General features: G+C 44.6%; 1 protein-coding gene and 1 pseudogene across 3 annotated transcripts in view; one reads left to right on the forward strand and one right to left on the reverse strand.

Moving 5' to 3' along the window:
• Otud7a (OTU deubiquitinase 7A) overlaps window positions 1–20,303 on the forward strand; it is a 291,717-nt gene that overhangs the window by 221,871 nt on the left and 49,543 nt on the right. For 2 of the 3 annotated variants that reach the window (XM_029543856.1, XM_029543857.1), the window contains exons 5-6: window positions 4,050–4,241; window positions 11,153–11,374. In XM_029543856.1, the coding sequence (XP_029399716.1) occupies window positions 4,050–4,241; window positions 11,153–11,374 (414 nt within the window). The remainder of the gene's footprint in view (window positions 1–4,049; window positions 4,242–11,152; window positions 11,375–20,303) is intronic. The other variant, XM_029543858.1, reaches the window with a different exon arrangement.
• LOC110324362 lies at window positions 323–887 on the reverse strand (annotated as a pseudogene).

Here is a 20,303-nt window from a genome sequence, read left to right on the forward strand (position 1 = left end):
AATACTTCCCAAGAAAAGCATTAAAAAATAAAACCTCAGCTTCTCCTTTCACATAGCACAGACAGCTTTCAAAGCACGCCAGCTAAGAGAAAGGGGTCATCCACGGAGACAGGAAGGCCGAGCTTTTCCTCTTTGGATGATAGCTGAGTCCTTATTGGCAGTTCTAATAAAAGATGTAACTTCTCATTCATTCTAAGCAAGGCTTCCCCCCCCTCCCTCTCCCCCCTCCACACACAGCTTTTCTTCAAATAACCCCTGTACTCTTCCATTAGAATTTGAAGTCTTGGAGATTTTGAATAGCAGGGTTTGGGGTGGTAAGCAGTCACTTTAAATCATGTATTGGCTATGTGGAGAAGAAAGAATATAGGAGGATGTCAGAGATGGTGAGTGAGAGAGAGATAGTTCATTGGACACACTGGAAGACAGCAAGCATTTCAAAGCTGTTTTCCGTATTTCATGAAGACTCAAACTGCTACCATGGTGAGGGCAAACCCTGGTAGCAGCTCCATAGCTACAGGATCTCCACTTGGCTCTCCTTTGCCTCAATGTACTATAGGTCCATTCTGCATTGGTAACCTGTGCTGTACTCTCAGGGACACAGCACCTCCCATATTATGGAAGAGGTCTACAGCATCTTGGTGCAGCAGGTTCTTCAGGTCTTGGCCATTTACCAAGAGGATCTTATCACCCTTCTGGAGCTGTCCATCCCAGGCCGCAGCCCCATCGTCTTTGAAGTGACTGACGTAGATGCCACTGTCATTGGAGACATACTGTTGATCTGTCCCACGGACGATGTTGAAGCCCAGCCCAGAGGGCCCTCTCATCAGGTTGATCTCTTCCTCCATGACTAAATAATCCACCCATCTGGTCATGATCTTGTTGGTCTCCAGGCGGAAACCCAGGGTCAGTGGGTGCCCAGCGCAGGCGAAGGTGAATCAAGCTCCGTGCCGCCTCCCCAGCATCTTGATCTCTCTTTTCAAACCTGGTTGTCCTGGCCCACTTCTCCAGATAAAGAAGGCTAAGATCAGCTTTTCTAACAGAGCCCCTAGCTCAGTAGTAGAATGCTTGTCAAGCATGTGCAAGGTCCTAGGTTCCATCCCCAGTGCTGCAAACAGATAAGTTAATCCATTAACTTATCCTCATTCTGTGCGAGTGTAATGCTGCTAGTCTCAGGCTTCTACTTATGGTTTGGGAGTCATAGTAAATGTATAAGCTAACTTAGGAAGAGATTATGACACTAAGTCTTCCAAAAAAGAACATAATGAATGTAAACTCCCTAGTGTGTCCTTTAGAAATACTATGTAGCCTGGGGAGGTAAATTGATGGGTATGTATCCTACATTTAAGGATAGTCCTCTGTATTTTATCTTTGGGTTATAACTTATAAATTATAAACGTATTTTATTAATACAATTGTAATATTCTATTACTTTATGTTTTCTAACAGTTTAGTCATTACATATGAAGGCTACTTATTCAAGCTTGTTCATTTATATCCAGTTTATTAATCATGAATCACTGTCTATGGGCTGTAACCTGCTTTCCATCCCTGGGAGGATGGAGGAGGGTATCCCACACGGCCTCAAGGTGGAATTCTGTCTGTAGTGGTGAGCAGAAATGAGATGACATTCCTGAGACAGAGCTTCTCAGTTGCGAGGTGTCAAGGGGAGCATGCTAGAGTGTCACCAAGTTTGCCGTGTGGCTGCTCATCAGGTGGGAAACAAGAGCCCGGGCTGACTGATCCTCAGGTTGTTTGCTGACATTAGAGTCTTCCCCATGGAACTGGCATGTAGAACACCTGCTAGGTCTGTCTGAGGCTGTAGGTTCCATGCCCAGACTACAGATCTACCCCACTTACAGTATGTGGAATCATTTATGCCCATGTGTTTATGTCAGAGCCTTGCGGTAATTCCCACCTTTTAATTTTTAAATTCCATATGTAGCTGTTTATATCTTGAGTTTTCATCTATGCCTAGAATTTGCTTTAATTGATTGTGCAAACACAGACTTGGGTTGTAGTAGTCTGTTTGTGAATCAGGAGGCCCAGCACATGAAAGTACCAGGTTGGTCAGGAAATGGAGGGATGAGAGGCATGGGAACAAGGTTTCTGGGAGAAAGAGGGGACAGGGCAGACAAGCATGGTTGGGATGGGCTAGACTCAGTGTCAGCAGGCTCCAGGGGTAGAAGCCATCCTGAGCTGTGGGTGTCCTAGCATGCCTAAGGAAGACAGTGCAGAGGAATCAGCAGTGTAACAGCCCAGTGGAGGTAGGGTGTGCCATGGAGATCACAGAGGCGAGGGACAGCCTCTCCTTCCCAGGAGGCAGGACCTCAGGATGTCACACATCACAAATACCGAAAATGAAGAGCGATGAACCACCTCTGTTGTAAATTGAGCCCTTAAGCTCAGCCAGGTTACTTTCTTAGTCTTATTTAATGATGTATGCCTGAATTCTGTATTGTTACAAGGGCAGGATCACATTGGTATTGTCTTGTCTGGTGTCCATCATGTAAAAAGCCTTTAAAAATAGCTTTGCGTTAGATGTGAAAATTTTTTGGCAGTACCACATATTAAACCTAAGGATTTGGGCATGTTCCCCCAGCCTTATACCTGAGCTGCATCCACAGCTCACACACAGATGCACATGCACACATACACACACACATGCTCACACACACATGCACATGCTCACACATGCACATGCACACATACACACATACATACACATGCTCACACACACACACACACACACACACACTTTCTATTTTGATACAGTCTCAGTGAGTCACCCAGACAAACCTTCAGCTCCCTTTTTTACCCCAGGCAGGCCTTGAAAGTGTAATCCTCCTGCCTCAGGAGCTGGAATGTCAGGCCTGCACTACCATGTGTATCTTTTACATATGAATGACAAATATTCATTCCATTTCCTTAAATGATGTGTTAAGCCTACTCCCAGGATGCTGTGTGAGATAAGATTGGTTGTATCATGCATTCTACTTTAAAATGAGTACTTTAAATGTCAATCACTATGTTTTCTTAGCTTTTTATCTCAAAAATTCTTTCAGGTATTTAGAAAACTTGCATCCACTGACTAATAGGTACTTTTATTTCTGCTTTTTGTTCTCTCTTCTCTCTCTTTTTAAATGGTTAAGTTCATTCCCTGTGGTGTGTCTCAATGCTCTGTCCCTCTGCTTCTCCTCCCTCCCCTCCTCTCTAATTTTTGGAAGCTCTAAGTTCCACCAGCTTGGGTGGGCTCCTGCAAGGGATGTTCCAGGCTGCATCATGTCATGGCAGAAATGTGTGTAACTATATATATATATATATATGTGTGTGTGTGTGTGTGTGTGTGTGTGTGCCATGAGTATGTGTATATTTGAACATTTATCTGTGTGTGTCTATACTTGTGTGAGTATGTATATATCTGTACCTGTGTGTGTATCTGTGTGTCAGTACATGTGTGTTTGTGAGTGTGTGTCTATACAGATATGTTTGTGAATGTGTGTATCTTTGCATGTGTATTCACGTGTGTGCATGTGCGCAAGTATTCTCTTCTCATAAAGCTACCAGAATTCGGTTGTGGGGACTCTACTCTAATGACCTAATGTCCCCAAATGCCCCACCTCAGAACACTACTGTCAGGTTAAGTTTCTACCCTTTTAGCACCTTGACATAGACCTTGGAAGGGTGACCATTTTCATTCCAGAGCAGAGGTTCCCAAAGTCAGCATGTGGCATTGTATGCAACAACTCAGAAGTTCAGCCATGCTGTTCCTCAAACCTGACCTGTAAAACTTCCCACTTCCTTTTTAAGTATCCAAAACCAGTGCTGTGTGACCTGAATTTTCTCCTCTGGTCTACCTTTCACAAAGCAGTATACTTTGGTGGTCATTAGAGAAATAATGTCTACAGGGGTGTACGTGTGTGTGTGTGTGTGTGTGTGTATACACTCTACTTTCAGACACTGCTCATCAACATGCTGACTGGCACATTTTCTCCAGGAAAGCCAGGATTCCTCCATTCCTGTTATAATCTCCTGTTGTTTCTTACCCACAGGTAAAAACTGGGACCTGACAGCTGCCCTAAGCGACTATGAGCAACTGCGGCAGGTGCACACAGCCAACCTACCACATGTATTCAACGAAGGCAGGTGTGCCAAACAGGCCGAGCGAGCTGAGCGAGACCTGCCCCAGCCTGGGCACAAGGTGGAGCGGCCTTGCCTGCAGAGGCAGGACGATATTGCCCAAGGTACCAGACAAGGGGCTTGCCAGTGTGGAGAACAGAGTGGTCAGTATCACCAAGCTGAGGCAAACTGACCCCTCAGTGCCTTGCCCCTCACAGTAGGCTAAAATGCAACATCTGTGGCTTCCATCTCTGGAAAGCAGGAGTGTGACTGGAGCCTTTAGAGGCCAGTAACCTACTGGAGATTCATTCCTGCTTTTCGTGACAGGCATCTTCTCCAGCTTGGTCTCCAAGTCATTCAGTAGCAGATTGATTCTTCCATGAGTTTCTTCTTCTCTAATATTCTTTCCCATCATCAGACTAAGATACACTTGTAACAGTGATTATATTTTGTCTCAGCTCCCAGCGCTTGTTGTCTTAATAATCATTGATCAGCTAAGTCTACTTTCTTCTTCTGCTAAGCTTGTTCAAGATACAAACAAGTAAGCGCTGCCGAGGAGACTTGTAGTTTACTAATTGCCTACTTTCCTGGGCAGTAAGAGTTAGTACTCTCGGTTGCTACATTTTTGTTACATCATATATTTAGACCTTATGTGTAAATGACCATCCTGGTTCTCGGAATTTTTTGTTGCCATTTGTTTGTCTTTGACTGTCCCCACACACGTAATAAATATTGTGAGGTGGCTCAGTGGGTAAGAACACTTGCTGCTCTTCCAGAAAGACCTGAGTTCAATGTCCAGAACCCACCTGGCAGCTGACAACTCTAACTCCAGAGGATCTGATGCACTGTTCTGACCTCATAGGGCTCAGGTACACATACATACGTGCAGGCAAAGCACTTATCCATGATAAAAAAAAAATCTTTAAAGAAATGCTTAGCTGTATAAATCTCAGGCTGCTGCTGCCCTCCCTGCAGGCTGGTACCGTGCAGTGGGCTTGCTCTGTTTTCCCATGAATGTCTTCCTGATCAAGTGTTGCTCACTGCATGCAAGCCCAGCTCTTCGCTCAGCTTCTGCCAGCTCTGCGTGTTGCTCTGGCTTTGCCTGGTTGCGTATTTTGAAGAGTGGAATCCTGGAACCTGGAATCCTGTTTTAGCTTCACCGTTGTGGTGCGCTTGCTAGGTGGCCTTCTCCTCAGCTCCATGCCGGTTTCCTTGTGTGGTTCCTTTTTCTATCTATCGGTATCCTTATCAACGTGTAGTTTCCTCTGTAAGGGGAAAGCACAGGATTTCTATCCATGTGTGTCTCCCACTGTATCATTTGGCTTATGGCTTTATATTCCAAAGAGCTTGCCATACAGAGGTGTTAACATAATTAATGCCCCAGTCTATGTGCTTGTCTCTGGGTTTAGAAATAAAATACATAGTTGATAAACCTTTTTGCTGTTGTTTGTCAGTTTAGTCCTCAGGTGTTCCCATCAGTTTGAAATCCCTTATAAACAATAGCAAAGTCTTTATGCTGCTGTCTTCTGGATAGAGCACTTCTTCCCCGGATATTGGTCAGATCATCTTTGCCCTCTGGACTAAATGCCAACTGGACCATATTTTAAAATCCTGGCCACTGCAAGATCTGTCTGTGGACCCTATGTGAAGCATGCAGCTGTCTAGCTGCTCCCTGGAGTCTGTCTGTTTCCTGTACTTTACTCTCTAATGCAAGCCCCCTGCCTTCCCAAGCGTACTCCCTACTTTTATGAGCTATGCTTGCATGTGAGCCTTATTGCAATTCTAATTGTAATTGAATGGGCTCCTAGTTTTTCAAGTTGGCATGCTTACATCCACTACTGTTGCTGTCCACATATTCAGATGCTGCTAAGGCTAGACACTGGAGAAAGTGGGTCATTCAAGACTGCCTGTCTTCCAAGCATCCAGATAGATACATTGTTATTGTCACAGAGGAATCACATCATCGAAGAGATTTGCTGTCTTGTTTACATTTAGATTTAATGATTTCTTGTTATCTGCCATTTTTAATTAAAATAAAATTATATCACTTCCCTCCTCCATCTAACTCCTCTCATTTCTCCTCTCATTTCCCTTAAATTAATGGCCTCTTTTTCTTTATTATTGTTGTATACATGTGTGCATGCACACACACAAATGTATAAACACAACTGACTGAGTATGTTTAGTATTGTACATGTGTGCATGATATCAGGGTTAACCACTTAGTTTTGGATAACATAAATTAAGGGGCTCATCCCTCCAGATATTATTCTTTATATTTATCATTTATTCTTCTAGGCATTGAACACAGGGGCGGGTATGTGTTGCTTGAGCCTCATGTATGCTAGAATTACAGCCCTAACTCCAAGTATGATTCTTGAAGGCAATTTTCCATGAGATTTTATTTTATCATCCAAACAATATTTCTCTCAAGTAGGGATTTAAGTCCATTTAGTTTGCTTTAATTATCTCATATCTATACCTCTACTATGTATAGTGTATACCCTGTATACACTATAACTATTTAAAAGTAGAAATACTTTATGGTGCATACTTTGTCAAGCTTCTTATATATTTTTTTCTTCTCTGGCTGATTAGGGGTTTTTTTTTTCTACCATTCAAAGGTTGTATGTTCAACTTTTAGTCATCTGCCAATTCCCACTGTCCTTTTATCTCCCCTGTCTATGTTTGTTTTCTTTCAAAAACATTATAAGCACTTTATCTCACCCTGAGAACTGTGTGTGTCACATGCTCCTAACCCCTCCTGCCGCCACGCCCCCACATTTACGCTCTTTTCTGCTGCCTGTATTTATTTAGGCAAAGGTTAGCTTCTTTACTTGTACATATTAAGTCATGTGCTCTAAACATTTTGGCAGTGGCAGGCCATAGCTACAACAGCATAAGACCATAATGAAGCCCAAAGAGTCCGACCGCTTCACCATGCCATAAGATGTCACTCAAGGTTTGGCTGATGCTTGTGGAAACAGATCTGGACTATTAGCTATGTGACAGTACAGCATGCCATCTAGTATATTATAGCACTGGTAATAAATAATTGATGTCAGCGCAAATATCATAAGTATGCATTTATATATTTCCTATACTATGCTTTTTATTGTTATCTTACTGACCAAATGCTTTCCTGTGAGAGTCTTCCTGGTTGTACTGGCTGCCGCCTCAGCACTTAACTTGCCTCTTGGTGGCATAAAGAGGCCACATTGAAAGCCTGGGCTGGGTCACCCAGGTCTGTGTGAGGCCACTTCCAGGAGTCACAGAGAGACATATTTCTCAGAAGGCATCTGTCCATTAAGAGTCATGTGGTTACATTCATTTAAAAGAACATTTCCCTTCAAATCTTACTTTCTCAGAAAACTCCTTAAGTCTTTAGTACCTGAAAAGGTTTACACGACCTACTACAATTTTGTTAGTGGAACAGAACTCCCCAGTTCGTGTCGATTTCCTTGAATCCTTTATGGCCTTCCTCTGTTGTCTTCTGGAAGCTCTTTGCATCTTCTAAGAGACAGGCTTACCCTGGTACTCTAACCTACTTCTTTTTCCTGTGTGTTCTTTGTGAGTCAATGCTTGCCCTTTCGTTCCAGATTATTTCTTAGGATTACCCTTAGTATTTCACACCCCAATATTCTCTGCATTTCTCTGAATGCATTTGCTAGGCTCATTTATAAGCTCCGTCCATTCAGCCTGATTCCTGTGATGTAAGTACCTTGTTTACTATTTTATGTGTGCGTGCCTCCTCAGGTGCTTCCTCAGTTCCCCTGTGAGCACCTCCTGCCACAATTATCAGTGCCTCAGACAGGAACGCATCAGACAAAAGGCAGGCCGTGTGGGCCCTAGCAGATCCCCCAGCACAGTGGGAAAGGGCTGCAGGTTGACCAGCCTTGAGTCTTCTCTCTGTGTTTGACACACAATAGTCACACATATTCATAGGGTGCTGTGGAGTTTCAGGATATAAGAGCAATGTGTAATAACCATGGAGGGGTTACACATCTGTCATCCCACACATTTATCGCTTTCTCCTGAAGACGTTCAAAATGTTTTCTTCTGGCGACTTTGAAAAGTACAGTAAATTGTGAACCGTGTTCACTGTGAGCTAAGAAACATTAGGATTTATTCCCCTAGCCAGGTTCAGTTTGTATGCACTCCCCAACCCCGGGTCCTCTCTCCCTCCCGCTCCTTGTTCCCTCCTTTCCACTCTAGCTAGACATGATCACTTTCTTTTGCTTCTGCCTTGAGCCACATCTGTGCGATTTGCCTGCCTTATCTCATATAAGTTCCTTAAGTTCATCCACACTGTCATAAATGATACAATTTCATTCTTTTTATGAATAAGTCCCATTCCCTTCTATACATGACCTCATTTTCTTTATCCATTCTGCCGACAGCTGCTTGTGTTCCTCCTGTTTCTGCACTGTTGTAAATTACGCTGTAAAGCATGTGGGAGAGCAGATATGTCACACGGATGTTCTTCTCTTTGGGTATACATCAGTACCAGAATTACCAGCTTTAAGTGTTTAAACTTAGGTTTAACACTCCCCTTCCCTACAGCTGTATATCTCCTCAGCACAAATATCATAAGTACCTTCCAGAACTACTGTTATAGAAATTGCTTGCTTCTACGAGCTATCCCAATAACTGGCCGATGCCCAGTTATTGGAGAAAGGAGGGGAGGCAGTGCTTGTTGGTATTGGAGTACCTTGGCTCATGCTATCAAAGATGTGAGCTAAATGCAAGAAGCAATGGGGCCATCTCCCAGTGACAGACAGCTCAGACCTCCCTTTCTGTCTCTCTTATTCCTGAAAGCCTCTATTCTTTCATTTCTCTCTTTGATTATCCTCAAAATATAAGATAACCTAATCATATTGTTTCAGAATGAAATATAAGTGAATTGAAGCCATTCATTCTGAAGCATGCAATCTCCATGCCTTTCTGTTGATTTGAATGGGGAAAATGTATGAGGTTGTCAAGGCAAGCCTCTGCCTGACAGTCTGTTTTGACAAAATTGCATGAATGCCATTTCTGGCCACTGATATTATAAATGAGGCTACGTAGGAAGTCCTGCTCTGAGGAAGGCAGGGGCTGCTATTTTCCCTGCACCAGGGATGCTAGCCTGAAAGGAGGTAAGCTAACTTAGAACTCTCTGGAAAACACTCAGGAATTTGAGACAGGGTTCTGACCACAGTCTCACTCAAACACTAAGGGTCCTTTATCTCTGGAATGAATAAAAGGACTTCTTCCATAAGAAGTCCCATGCCACCAACACTGACTCTGTAGTGACTGTTCCTACATCATAAGCTCCAGAATTGTTATTTAGGGCCAGTGCATACCCATAAACCCTGCACCCAGAGTCTGAGACAGCAAGATAGTAAATTCAAGGCCAGCCTTGGCTCTACAAAAAAAATATATATATATGGCTTTTCTTATTTATGTTAACGTTACCCATTAAACACTAGTCTCCTCTTTAAAGTATGCACCAAGAGTACAGATGTATCCACTTTAGATTACCCAAGTTCCAACATACTTCAGACATTCTCCTCTATGTTTCTCACTCAGTCTTTGGGCAGAAAGTCCACAAAGAATAAAACAGAGTAGACTATGGTACCAGAGAGGAAGTGTATACAACCTCCATCTGTGTGTCCCAGGATGCCCACATAGGAAATGCTCATCAGAGAAGCATAAATACAGTAACCAAGTGTCTGGGAAACCTAGCCACTGCAGCGCAGCCTGAGCAGGATGCTACTTGCTTTAAATCTATAAATGCAGAAAAACAAAGATGGTCTCCCAGGTCCCACTCAGGGCTGAGAGAAACCAGCTCTGGGAATGAAGTTCAGTGGAGCTCAGGACTACAAGCCTTGCTGCTCATCAGTGGGTGCACAGCACTGCTCTCAGTGGGTCTGTGACTCAGCTGAGGAAGAGCCACACCCCAGGTTTACTCCAGCAGCAGGCAGCCTGCAAGCTAGAAGATAAAAAGGCTGACGTGTGAAAGGTGTGTGTGTGTGTGTGTGTGTGTGTGTGTGTGTGGTATGCATTTGTGTTTCTATATGTGTACAGTATAGTGTGCACATAGCTGTATCTGTATGTAGTGTGTCCTGTGTATTCATATTATATACTTGCTGTGTAAATATTATATAGCATATGTAGTGTATGCATATCCATGTTTATGAGTGTATAGCATACACATAGTGTGTAGTACATTGCATGAGTATATGTTTTTGGATATATGTATCCATATGTGTAGTATCTAGTACATTTGTGTACCTGTGTATGTATGTATGTAAGTATGTATGAATGTATGTATGTATGTATATATACGCATGCATGTATGCATATTGCATGTATGCATATATGTATTCATCCATATATAAACTATATAGCATGTGCCTGTGTATATGTCTTTATAAATAAATGTATTGTCTAAAAGTGTCATGTTGGGTCTCTAAATATGGTTCAGTTGTTAAGCACTTGTTGCTCTTGCAGAGGATCCAGGTTTGATTCCCAGCACACACAAGGTGGTTCACAACCATCCATACTCCAGTTTCAAGGGATCTAATGTGCTCTTCTGGCCCTTCAGGCACCAAACACACACATAGTACACATACATACATTCAGAGAAAACACACATAAAATGAATATATCTAATTTTAAAAATAAGTAATAAAAGTGTCATGTGTATTTATAGACATATTTATTAGTAGTTCTGTATACAGTGTGCACAAATGTATAAAGTGTGCATATTTACATGTAGGTGTGTATTTGTATCATACAATATGCACATACATTTGCACTTATCTATATAGGTATGCTTATTTATATAGGTATATGTGTTTATAGTGTGTTCATAAGTGTCTTATTATGTGTTTATATGAAGCAGTTTGTGTGTTGTGTATTGATCTACATCTGTGTGTATGCATATATGTGGGATGTGCTGTGTGTACGTGAGTGTTCAAGCATGGCTACATACACTCTCAAGAGCCACACTTACGGTGACATGGTCCCTGAGGCTATCCTTCTTTCTCATCAGCAGAGAAGCGCCTGTCCCGGGGGATCTCCCATGCCAGCTCAGCCATTGTCTCCCTGGCCCGATCCCACGTGGCAAATGAGTGCAACAATGAGCAGTTCCCACTGGAGATGCCCATCTATACATTCCAGCTGCCGGACCTGAGTGTATACAGTGAGGACTTCAGGAGCTTCATCGAACGGGACCTGATCGAGCAGGCCACTATGGTAGCTCTGGAGCAAGCAGGTGAGTGTATATGCTTCATACAGGCTCCTGTTCCTTAGCAACCCCACTCCTACTCACCCCTACCCCTGTAGAGCAGCCTGGCCCTCTTTCCCTGTTGAGCAGGAGGAAGATTGGGGTTCTTGGGATTGGCCATTAGAATTCTCCACTTGTACCAACCTTGCTCTAAAGATCATTGTACTCTGTCACGGAGCACTGGCTGAGTGTGGAGCCGGTGAACAGGGCCAGTGAGTGGGGGAGCAGGTGCCTCCAAGGTCATTTCCCTTCTTCCTGAGACCCATCTTTCCCTTGTAAATAAGCGCCATTGCTTGTCCCTGCTTCTCTCTTCTACATCCCTCATCCCCATGGGAGCTGAAGAAGGATAAGAAGTATGGTTGAATTAGAAGAAAAACAGGAGGCCCTGTCATTTCCTATGCACATGGCAAGTCCTGTACCCACAACTTCAACTTCCCATCTGCAAAGCTGACAACGCTGATGGCCAGGGAGAGCTCTGTGAAGACAGGCATGTGTCACTCTTCCTGACCCTCCCAGTCTTTCTGGCCTCCCAGTGGAGGAAACACAGAAGTGGATTGAGTCTCTGTGTGTCTCAGATGCCAGGGAGGAAGCCAGATGTGTCCTCTTAGGGTTTTGTATGAATACAATTGACTCAAAGCAAATGTCTGGATAGATGTAAGTTCTTCCTGAAACGAGGCAATACCAGCAGCATCACTTGCATTATAAATAATTGCAAAATTGAAAATCAAAGGATTTCTCAGATATATATGCAAAAGAGTATGTTCTTCCCAAGCACCTCCCAGGAGGGCTCCACTACCAGCATGCACTGAGGGTGTGTCCCCAGAAGTGGTTCCCGCTGCTCCTCAGAGAACAGGAATACAAGACCTTCTGTTTCTGACTTGGCATTCAGCCAGCCCTTGCCATGTCAAGCCTCCATTTCCAGAGGCCTGGCTGTGGGGGTGACTTCCAGGTAACCTGCCCCAGCAGAGAAGGGGGGGAAGCCTCAGAGGTTTGACATCTTAGCAGACAGCAGAAAAGGTGTTCTGCTGAGAGCCTCAGTCAGCAGCATCCACTAGGAAGTGGAACTCAGCTCTTGACCAAGACATGGTGAGCATTGCCATACATCCCTATTTTCAGAAAAAGGTAAGAATAGGATTCAGAGGTTGGACGTTGGCAGTCAAGATACTGGCATAAAAGAAGACTAACAAGATGGCAGGATTCAGAAAAGGGTATGTGTACCAAGCAATGTGCATGGTTTAAGGATACCAAAGACTAGTGTCATGCCAACAAATAGCCTATCAAGGCCATTGCTACCCTTGTGCCCTGCACAGAGGGGAAGGATAAGTAATTGTGTGGAGACATGACCTTGGGGAGAGGAGATGTTAGAGAAATAGACTCTAACCACGGTCTTCCTCCACCATGCAGACTAGCCAGGGCATCACACTGGCAGAAAGACAGTGGTCAGGTGATTGTGAACACATCTGTTCAGGGCACACTCTGGGTGCCAAGCTGTGGGCACAAGCGTGGCAAGGTGGGTCTTCAAGGTGAAGGGAAAGCAGATTGGGCATTTTGGCCTGCCCACAGTTGCAATTCGGGAAGTGTTCACTGGCACAGCAAGGGTCTGAAGATCAGGATCTGAATAGTACTCATCACACCTCTGGCATCCTTCACATTACAAACAGGGTGTGGTTGAGGAGCGGGCAAAGCAAGGTGGTCTCTGGGCTAGTGCAGCATGACCTCACCCAGCCTACCAACCATCTGACTTCCCTGGATTTCTGTCCTCTGCCCTTAATCAATGGCTACCACTAGAATCCCTCTGAGTCCTGACTCTCCCCTAACCCCAACACCTTTGAGTGAAGACTCTTGCAGCTCCTGCATCTTGGTTCTTACTGCCCTATTGATGGGGAAGGTGGAGCTGTACCTTAAACACAGGTGCCACAAGTTGAGTGAGGGACCAGTCCTTCCCAGCCTTATGATCCTGGGATTACAAACAAATTTCAACCCGTGACATCCCTGGCCTGGTCTTCTTCAGCTAAAAATGAACCTTCCAAGAGAGAAAGGGAAATGTTTTCTGTGCTTTAGTAACAAGCCTGCCATTGAGAACTCAAGGATGCATCCATTGTTCCACCCGGTGACCTTCCTGCATCCACACATAAGACTCAGAGGTAAAGGGTTTGGGAAGGCACAATCCTCATCTGGGAAATGACATCCATATGAACAAGATGTCATGGGGCCAAAGGACAGAGGCAGGCATATAAAATCATGGTTTCTACGGACACAGGAGATTAGAGATAACATAAATATTCAAAATGCCTTAAAATTGGCACCATCCCTGCTTCCAGTAGAGGATAACAGGACTGGAGGGAACCTACTGAGAAAGTCTAAGATTTGACAGAGGTACTCAGGCTTTGAAGTCAGCCTCTACTGACTCTGATTTTCCCGTGAGCTGTTACAGCTTGCATGCTTACACTTTTCATCTGATCAGATTAATAGTAGCTATCAAATGAAGACAGAGTCACCCCAGTTATACCTGTATATGTTGCCAGAAAATTCCTGTGCAGGTTAAAGGCTATTTCCACAAAGCAAGCGGATAAAACTCTACCCTAGAGCTGGTTATATTCTGGTATGGAAGAAAGATAAAGAGCCAGGCCAAATGTGTTAAATGAGTAGTGACTGAAGGTTGCCATAGAGATGCTGAGGGCAAGGTAAGTGGGCATAAGGTAGTAGGAGGGGCCTGTGCAAACCAGAGGGAGGAGGGAGCTGGGGAAGCAATCAGAGCATAATATCACAGGCTGGACATAGTTTTAAAAGTAACAGGAGCTATGTGCACAGGTGCCGCAGAGGCTACAGGAGTGGAGAAGAAAGTCAAATGGTGAGATTCCGAACCTAGGGAAGCATTCATGTTCTGGGGTCTTAACTGTAAATACAATATATAGCCTCAAGAAGGTTTGGGGCAGGAGAGTAGTAGATCTTGATTAGCATCTAATGGATTCTGGTGCCGGCCAAGGATGGAGTGTGAAGTTGTAAAGAGGAGAATCAAGAGGGATGGGAGAGATGCAGGTGCTCTAGTAGATGATGGTAGCAATGGGAGCGATGGGAGGTAGGTAGATACTAAGACAGAACAGAAAACAAAACAAACCAGGGTATGGTTTGAACCTGCAGGCCTTAATGAGGGATTGGCTGGCTATGATAGAAGATTTAAGTATGCCACAAGAAGGTTGCCTCATTGTGTGAATAGGTGACATGCTGGGAGCAGGCAGTAGTTAAGAGGTTGCACTGTTAGGCAAAGCCTGAGATTCCTGTAAAGTTGCTGGACAGCCAAGTGGGTGACTTTGAGATTAGGGAGAGATCTAGGCTAAGAGAATCATCATGGGAGTTTATGGTATATGGTAAAATTTGTGAAGCGGGGTAATCTCTTCAGGGGTTCTTCGATGGAGCCCCTGTCACCACCCTATGTAGGATAAGGATTCTGTACGATTCTGACGCAAAAGCAAAAAAGGACACTAAGTCTCTAGCTGGGGTTCTCCAGCACTGAGAGCCTACGAAGAGGAAAAGAGTCCAAAACAAGATGGAGAATGTACAGTCTAATAAACTGAGAAAGCCAGTGGCTGACAAGCGGCCGAAATTAAAAGGGAAAGGGGCATGCCAAACAGGGAGGACCCATGATGCCAATGAACCTTGTACACTAGGAATTGCCCAGTAGGTTGGACTGCGTTCTCTGTACTTCTGTTACTTTTACATCCTGTAAAAGTGAGCTTTGTTTTGCTGTAATGAAATATCTGGTCTAACCAGCCTGCTAGAGTTAAAGGTTTGTTTGGACTTACCTTGTGGAACATGGTCACATGATCTTTGTTCTAGTTACTTTTTCCATTGTTGTGATTAAACATCCTCTCAGAAGCAACATAAGAGAAAAGAGTGGTTTGGTTTTAGCTCAGAGTTCTAAGGTTCCGTCTATCACAGTAGGGACACCATGGTGCCTAAGCTCCAGGTAGCAAGTCAAAATGTGTGGACACTCAGGGATCAGAGAGATGAAGGAATGTATTCAGCTAGCTTCCTTTATATGCAGTCCAGGACCCAGGGCCAGTTTCCAGGTGTGTCCTGCTGTCTTATCCCCCTCAACTGTCCCCAATAAAATTGTCCCCAGAGGCTGATCTCGTCTGAAGAACTTCTCACAAGTTTTCCTCCATGGAATTGCAGAATTCCTCTCATGGGAGATATCAGATCCTGTCAAGTTGGCATTCACCGTAATCATCGCGACCCCACGCCTTTTAGTCATTACCTTCTATACCTTGTCCCCATAATCTCATGACCATCTTAAATAACAAATAACTAAAATGCATTCAGTTCAACTTGTAAAGTCCTCAGTCTTTAAAAATCCCAACACTCTTTTTAAAGAAAACCCCATCTCACCTGAGACTTAAGGAGTGAGCATCTTAGCTGTGTTCTATAAAATCAAAAATAACTCACATATTTCCAGCATATAATATACAGGCTAAACAGCCCTATTTCAGGACACATAGAATGGGGACATAGAAAGGAATAGACAGACCAAAGCAAGACCAAAATACAGGATGAAAAACACCAAATCCCACAGCTGTGGGGCTCATGGTGGAATCGTCTGGACTCCAAAAAACTTGTACAGCGCCACCCCTCCAGCTCTGCTCCCTGTAGCATGCATATCCTTTCTCATAGGCCGCCTTTACTCCATCTTTCCTGGGAAGATGTCGCATGGTCCTGGGGTCTCCGACACCCTACGCTCTCCACCGTTCTCGAGCCTGAACCTCTACAGTTTGATGCAATGGCCTTTCTGGTGCTCCTTGTGAGGACTCCAACCTGACCGAGCCTTCTCTCTGAAATTGTACAAAGGCTCATGGCCCCTCAGTCTTGCATCTTTCATGCTTGCAAAACCAGTGCCATGGGGACAATGCTGCCAAGTCCTGCTGCCAGCTCAAGCTGGAGCTTGGCCACCTTATGTTCTGACCCTGGTGAGGTAGCTGCTTTTGAGGGCCAGGGACACACTGAGAGTGGCAGTCTCTGTTCTCTCTGTCACTTTGTGCTGTCTCCTTTCAGTGAATGTATATTTTCACGAAATAAACTCTGACGGATGAGGTCTCGCTCTCAGGACACTTCTCCTGTTGTCCCAGGGTGGACAATGAACCATGATTTTCTTTGACAAGCCCAGCCTCTTTTTCGGCACACACCTTGGCTTTGGAGTTTAATTTGTTCAAGCGCCTTTCTTCCTCAACAGACTGCATGTTGGTGTCCTTATACCCAAATTTTTCATCTTTTTTCATTGTCACTGGATAGGTTTAGTAAAAAGTCAGTGCCACAGTTCAAATGCACTGCTGTCTTGAAATCCCATCTGCCAAACGAATTAATCCACTATCTTTAAATTCAAATCCACTCAAGTTCTCAGAGCAGATTGAAGCCAGACTGTTGCCAAAGTATCTCATTGATGGCCTCTGGCCCAGTTCCAGATAGAGTTCTTTTTTGTCTCCGAAACTTTATGAGCCGGCTTCTACTGGCCATTTCTTTCAGAATTCTTGTCTTCCAAGCACCTGACAGAATGGCCCATTAAGCTCTGTTTGCAGTATCCAAGGGCTTGGCCTACAGTCCCAAACTCTTCCATATCCCACTCACAACAGAGTCCATCGCCATAAGAACGACCATGTGCTCAAGTTTACCCACAGCAATGGCCTCGGTTCCTGTACCAGTTTTCTTACTTAGTCATTTTTCTGCTGTTCATTGCTATATAAAAATATATGTCATGACAAAGTGAAGTGAAGAAGAAAGGGTCCATTCTGGTGGAGATGTCATGGTAGCAGGAACTTGAAGCAGCTAGTCACATGGCATTCAGTCAAGAAGCAGGGAGGGAGCCAGGGAGATGGCTCGGTGGTTACATATTTGCCATAAAGGTTCTCTAGACCACTACAGTTGTTCTCTTAGTAAACGTTCATTGAGAACCTACTGTATGCCAGATGAGACTATAGGTATCAAAGAGTAACTGAAGAAGGAACGCGAGGTCATTACCTGTCAGAACCTGCAAGGACCTAAGAGAGAGAAACCTGGAGCAAAGCACTGTGAACCCAGAAAGCAATTCCCACAGAAGTATTTGAAGGGGTTATAAGAGGTCCTGGGTTTCATTGTATGCCTATGATAGTATGAGGAATCACAGGGACTCATGACAAGAATTCCCCTGGCGGAAGGCCAGGGCCAAGTAATGGGAGTGGGTGGGTAGGGGAGCAGGGGCGGGGGTGGGGTATAGGGAACTTTCGGGATAGCATTTGAAATGTAAATAAAGAAAATAATAATAAATAAATTTTAAAAAAAGAATACCCCTGGCATAAATCCTCTTCATAAAGGATTGTCTTGTTCCTTTTACCATGAAATACCTCAGTTGGTGATAAGCAAAATAGCATCTTACTTAAACTGTGTGATAAACATCTGATGCAAATCTCCTATTAGGTGGTCCTCTCATCATACATGAATTTGAACTTTGTTGCTCAGCAAAGTCAGAACAAATGACCAAAGGCACCACATGGCTCATGGCCTCACTGACCTCTGATAGTGTTCTCTTGTCACTGCCACCTCTGCAGAAGTTCAAGTGCTAAAGATAGCCCCGATACCAGCTCGTGGGCCACTTTCCCTGTTCTCAAGTGAATTAGTTATGTGAGGACACATGAGTGGGAATGTAAACATTGAACCACGGACTCTTTGGGAAGCTCTCTAATTCCACCTCATATGTAAAGACTTCCCTTTCCAGGGTTTCAGCCGGATGCTAGAAGAGCAGTGCCTGGCTCACCTTCCCGTAAGATGCTCCTGATTTCCAGCCCCAGGAGTTGGATCAACTGAGTAAGAGTCTGCTTTCTGGAAGTCAGGCCATTAGCCAAACCATGGTCAGCCAGATGTTCTAGCTGGCTGCACCAACTCTAAGTCCTGTTGTTCTACATGTGTCTCTAGCAGCAGCCAGGGCCACAGCGTTCTTTGTACAGCAAGCAGGAGATGTCTTTTGCCCTTATGAGTTTGAGTGTTTCTTCGTGCATAGATCTCCTTAGCTTCAAGGGCACAGGCACGAATCCTAGACCCCCCCCCCAACACTCCTGGGACAGGAATGGGAAGTGAATGGACAGAATTCCTATTTGAATGTCCTTTTGGCTGAAGGATACTGTATTCATTTCTGCTAGTTCATAATAACAAATTATTCCCACATTTATCAGTCTGAAAACATAAGTTTACCATCTCATAGTTTCGGTGGGTCAGAGGTCTGGTACACTTTAGCTGGGCCTGAGACTCCACTTTACCTCTGCAGGCTGAAATTCTGAGGTCAGTTGGCTGTGCCCTTCTCTGCAGCTCTGTCTAAAAAGGATCCCCAGCTCTCACATCAGCCTTACACCAGATCCAAAATGACCTCCACCTGACAAAAATGACCTCCCCCTGAGAGTGTAGGCATTTACCTGTGCCTCCCCAAACGGCTGAGCTGAGGAGACTCCAGTTCTGCATGCTCCCAGCCCTCTCTGTGTCATACTTCTAAGCCATCTAAACCATCACTCTCTCCTCAGGGTTCCCTGTTAGATATCCCATTCCAAATAGGAACTATGCAATTTCTTTCCCTAAAAGAATAAATCACCAATGCCCAAGGGAATTCCCGAAGGAATGACCTTTCAAGGGCCAAATACAAAAGTATTCAGTGAGGTCAGGCGACAGTGTCAACTGTGCAGACGGAGCTGAGAGGAGTTGTCTGACAAAGGCAGTGAACAGAGAGAAAGAAGCCGTTTTAGGGCTTTGCCCCTTGTGAAGTGTCTTCCTGTTTGAGCAGTGGGGCGGTTTTATTTACTCAACGACATTACGGGAAAGCTTTGACATTCGGCAGTTGACTATAGAGGGTTCTGATTCTGAACTCCTTTCTGTCCGGTTGACTTATCTGTCTCTGGAATGCAATGACTCTACTGAGGTTGGAGACTCATGTCTTTCTGACCAGCTAAGCTGATGGCTGGAGTCAAGTAATCCAGTGTCACATGCCTGCCTTAAGTGCATCTCCTTGGAGTGTTTTGATTCTTTTATGTACCCAGAAGCTCTGCTGGACACAGTTAGCTCTGTGGTCTGTGGGATAAGCTTGCTGCTTTCCCCCAACACCTCATCGTGGCTAATGTCCAAGCCAGAGCATGTCTCCCAGGCATACAGAGTGGAGGAAGCACACACAGCTCTGGGATCTGAACAGTTTAGAGGACCAGTGTCCTTGCTTTGAAAACCTGCTCAGTATTAAATACCACGGAAGAAGCCTACAAAGTCAAATTACTCCTCTGGAACTTCAGAGTTCTTGGAGATTCCAGGATAGGCTACTTGCCGACCTCCAATTCTGGGCTCTCCCATACCATCATCTTCCTCAAGTAATAGCAGAGAGTAGGGCTACCATCCTCTTCACTCCTTCAGCCAAACCTCCTGCCACCTGAACTCAGTGTGTCTGTGGCCAGCTTTCTCCATAACTGCCTCCTACAGTTGTCAGTCACATGGGATGGTGGCAGATTAATCCCAAGCTCAATGGCTTAGGGTTGGCCCTTCTTATCTGGACGCCCCAGGATAGCTTAGCCCTAAATAATACTTTTCTTCTCAAAATGGTAAAAGGCCACACCCCTCCAAGTCTTGGAGAGTGATAAAATAGACTGACTTGACTCCTTGACTCCACAACACATGGCAGTCTCTGTTAACTACAAGAAGAAAGCCTCCTTGGGCTCATAGTTTCAGCCAGCATGGCAGTGGCTACATGGTGGGGTTCATGGCAGTGGGATCATGTGGTGGAGGAGCCTCGTATCTCTGCAGGTCAGTAAGCAGAACTTTTGGGCCTCAGTCAGAACTGACACTGCCCCCCAGAGACCAATTCCTGCTAGCTAGGCCACACATTAAAACATTTCCGCAGCCTCTCAAGGCTTTCAAGAACTGT

Source organism: Mus pahari, chromosome 1, assembly GCF_900095145.1.
Source record: "Mus pahari chromosome 1, PAHARI_EIJ_v1.1, whole genome shotgun sequence".
Taxonomy (NCBI): domain Eukaryota; kingdom Metazoa; phylum Chordata; class Mammalia; order Rodentia; family Muridae; genus Mus; species Mus pahari.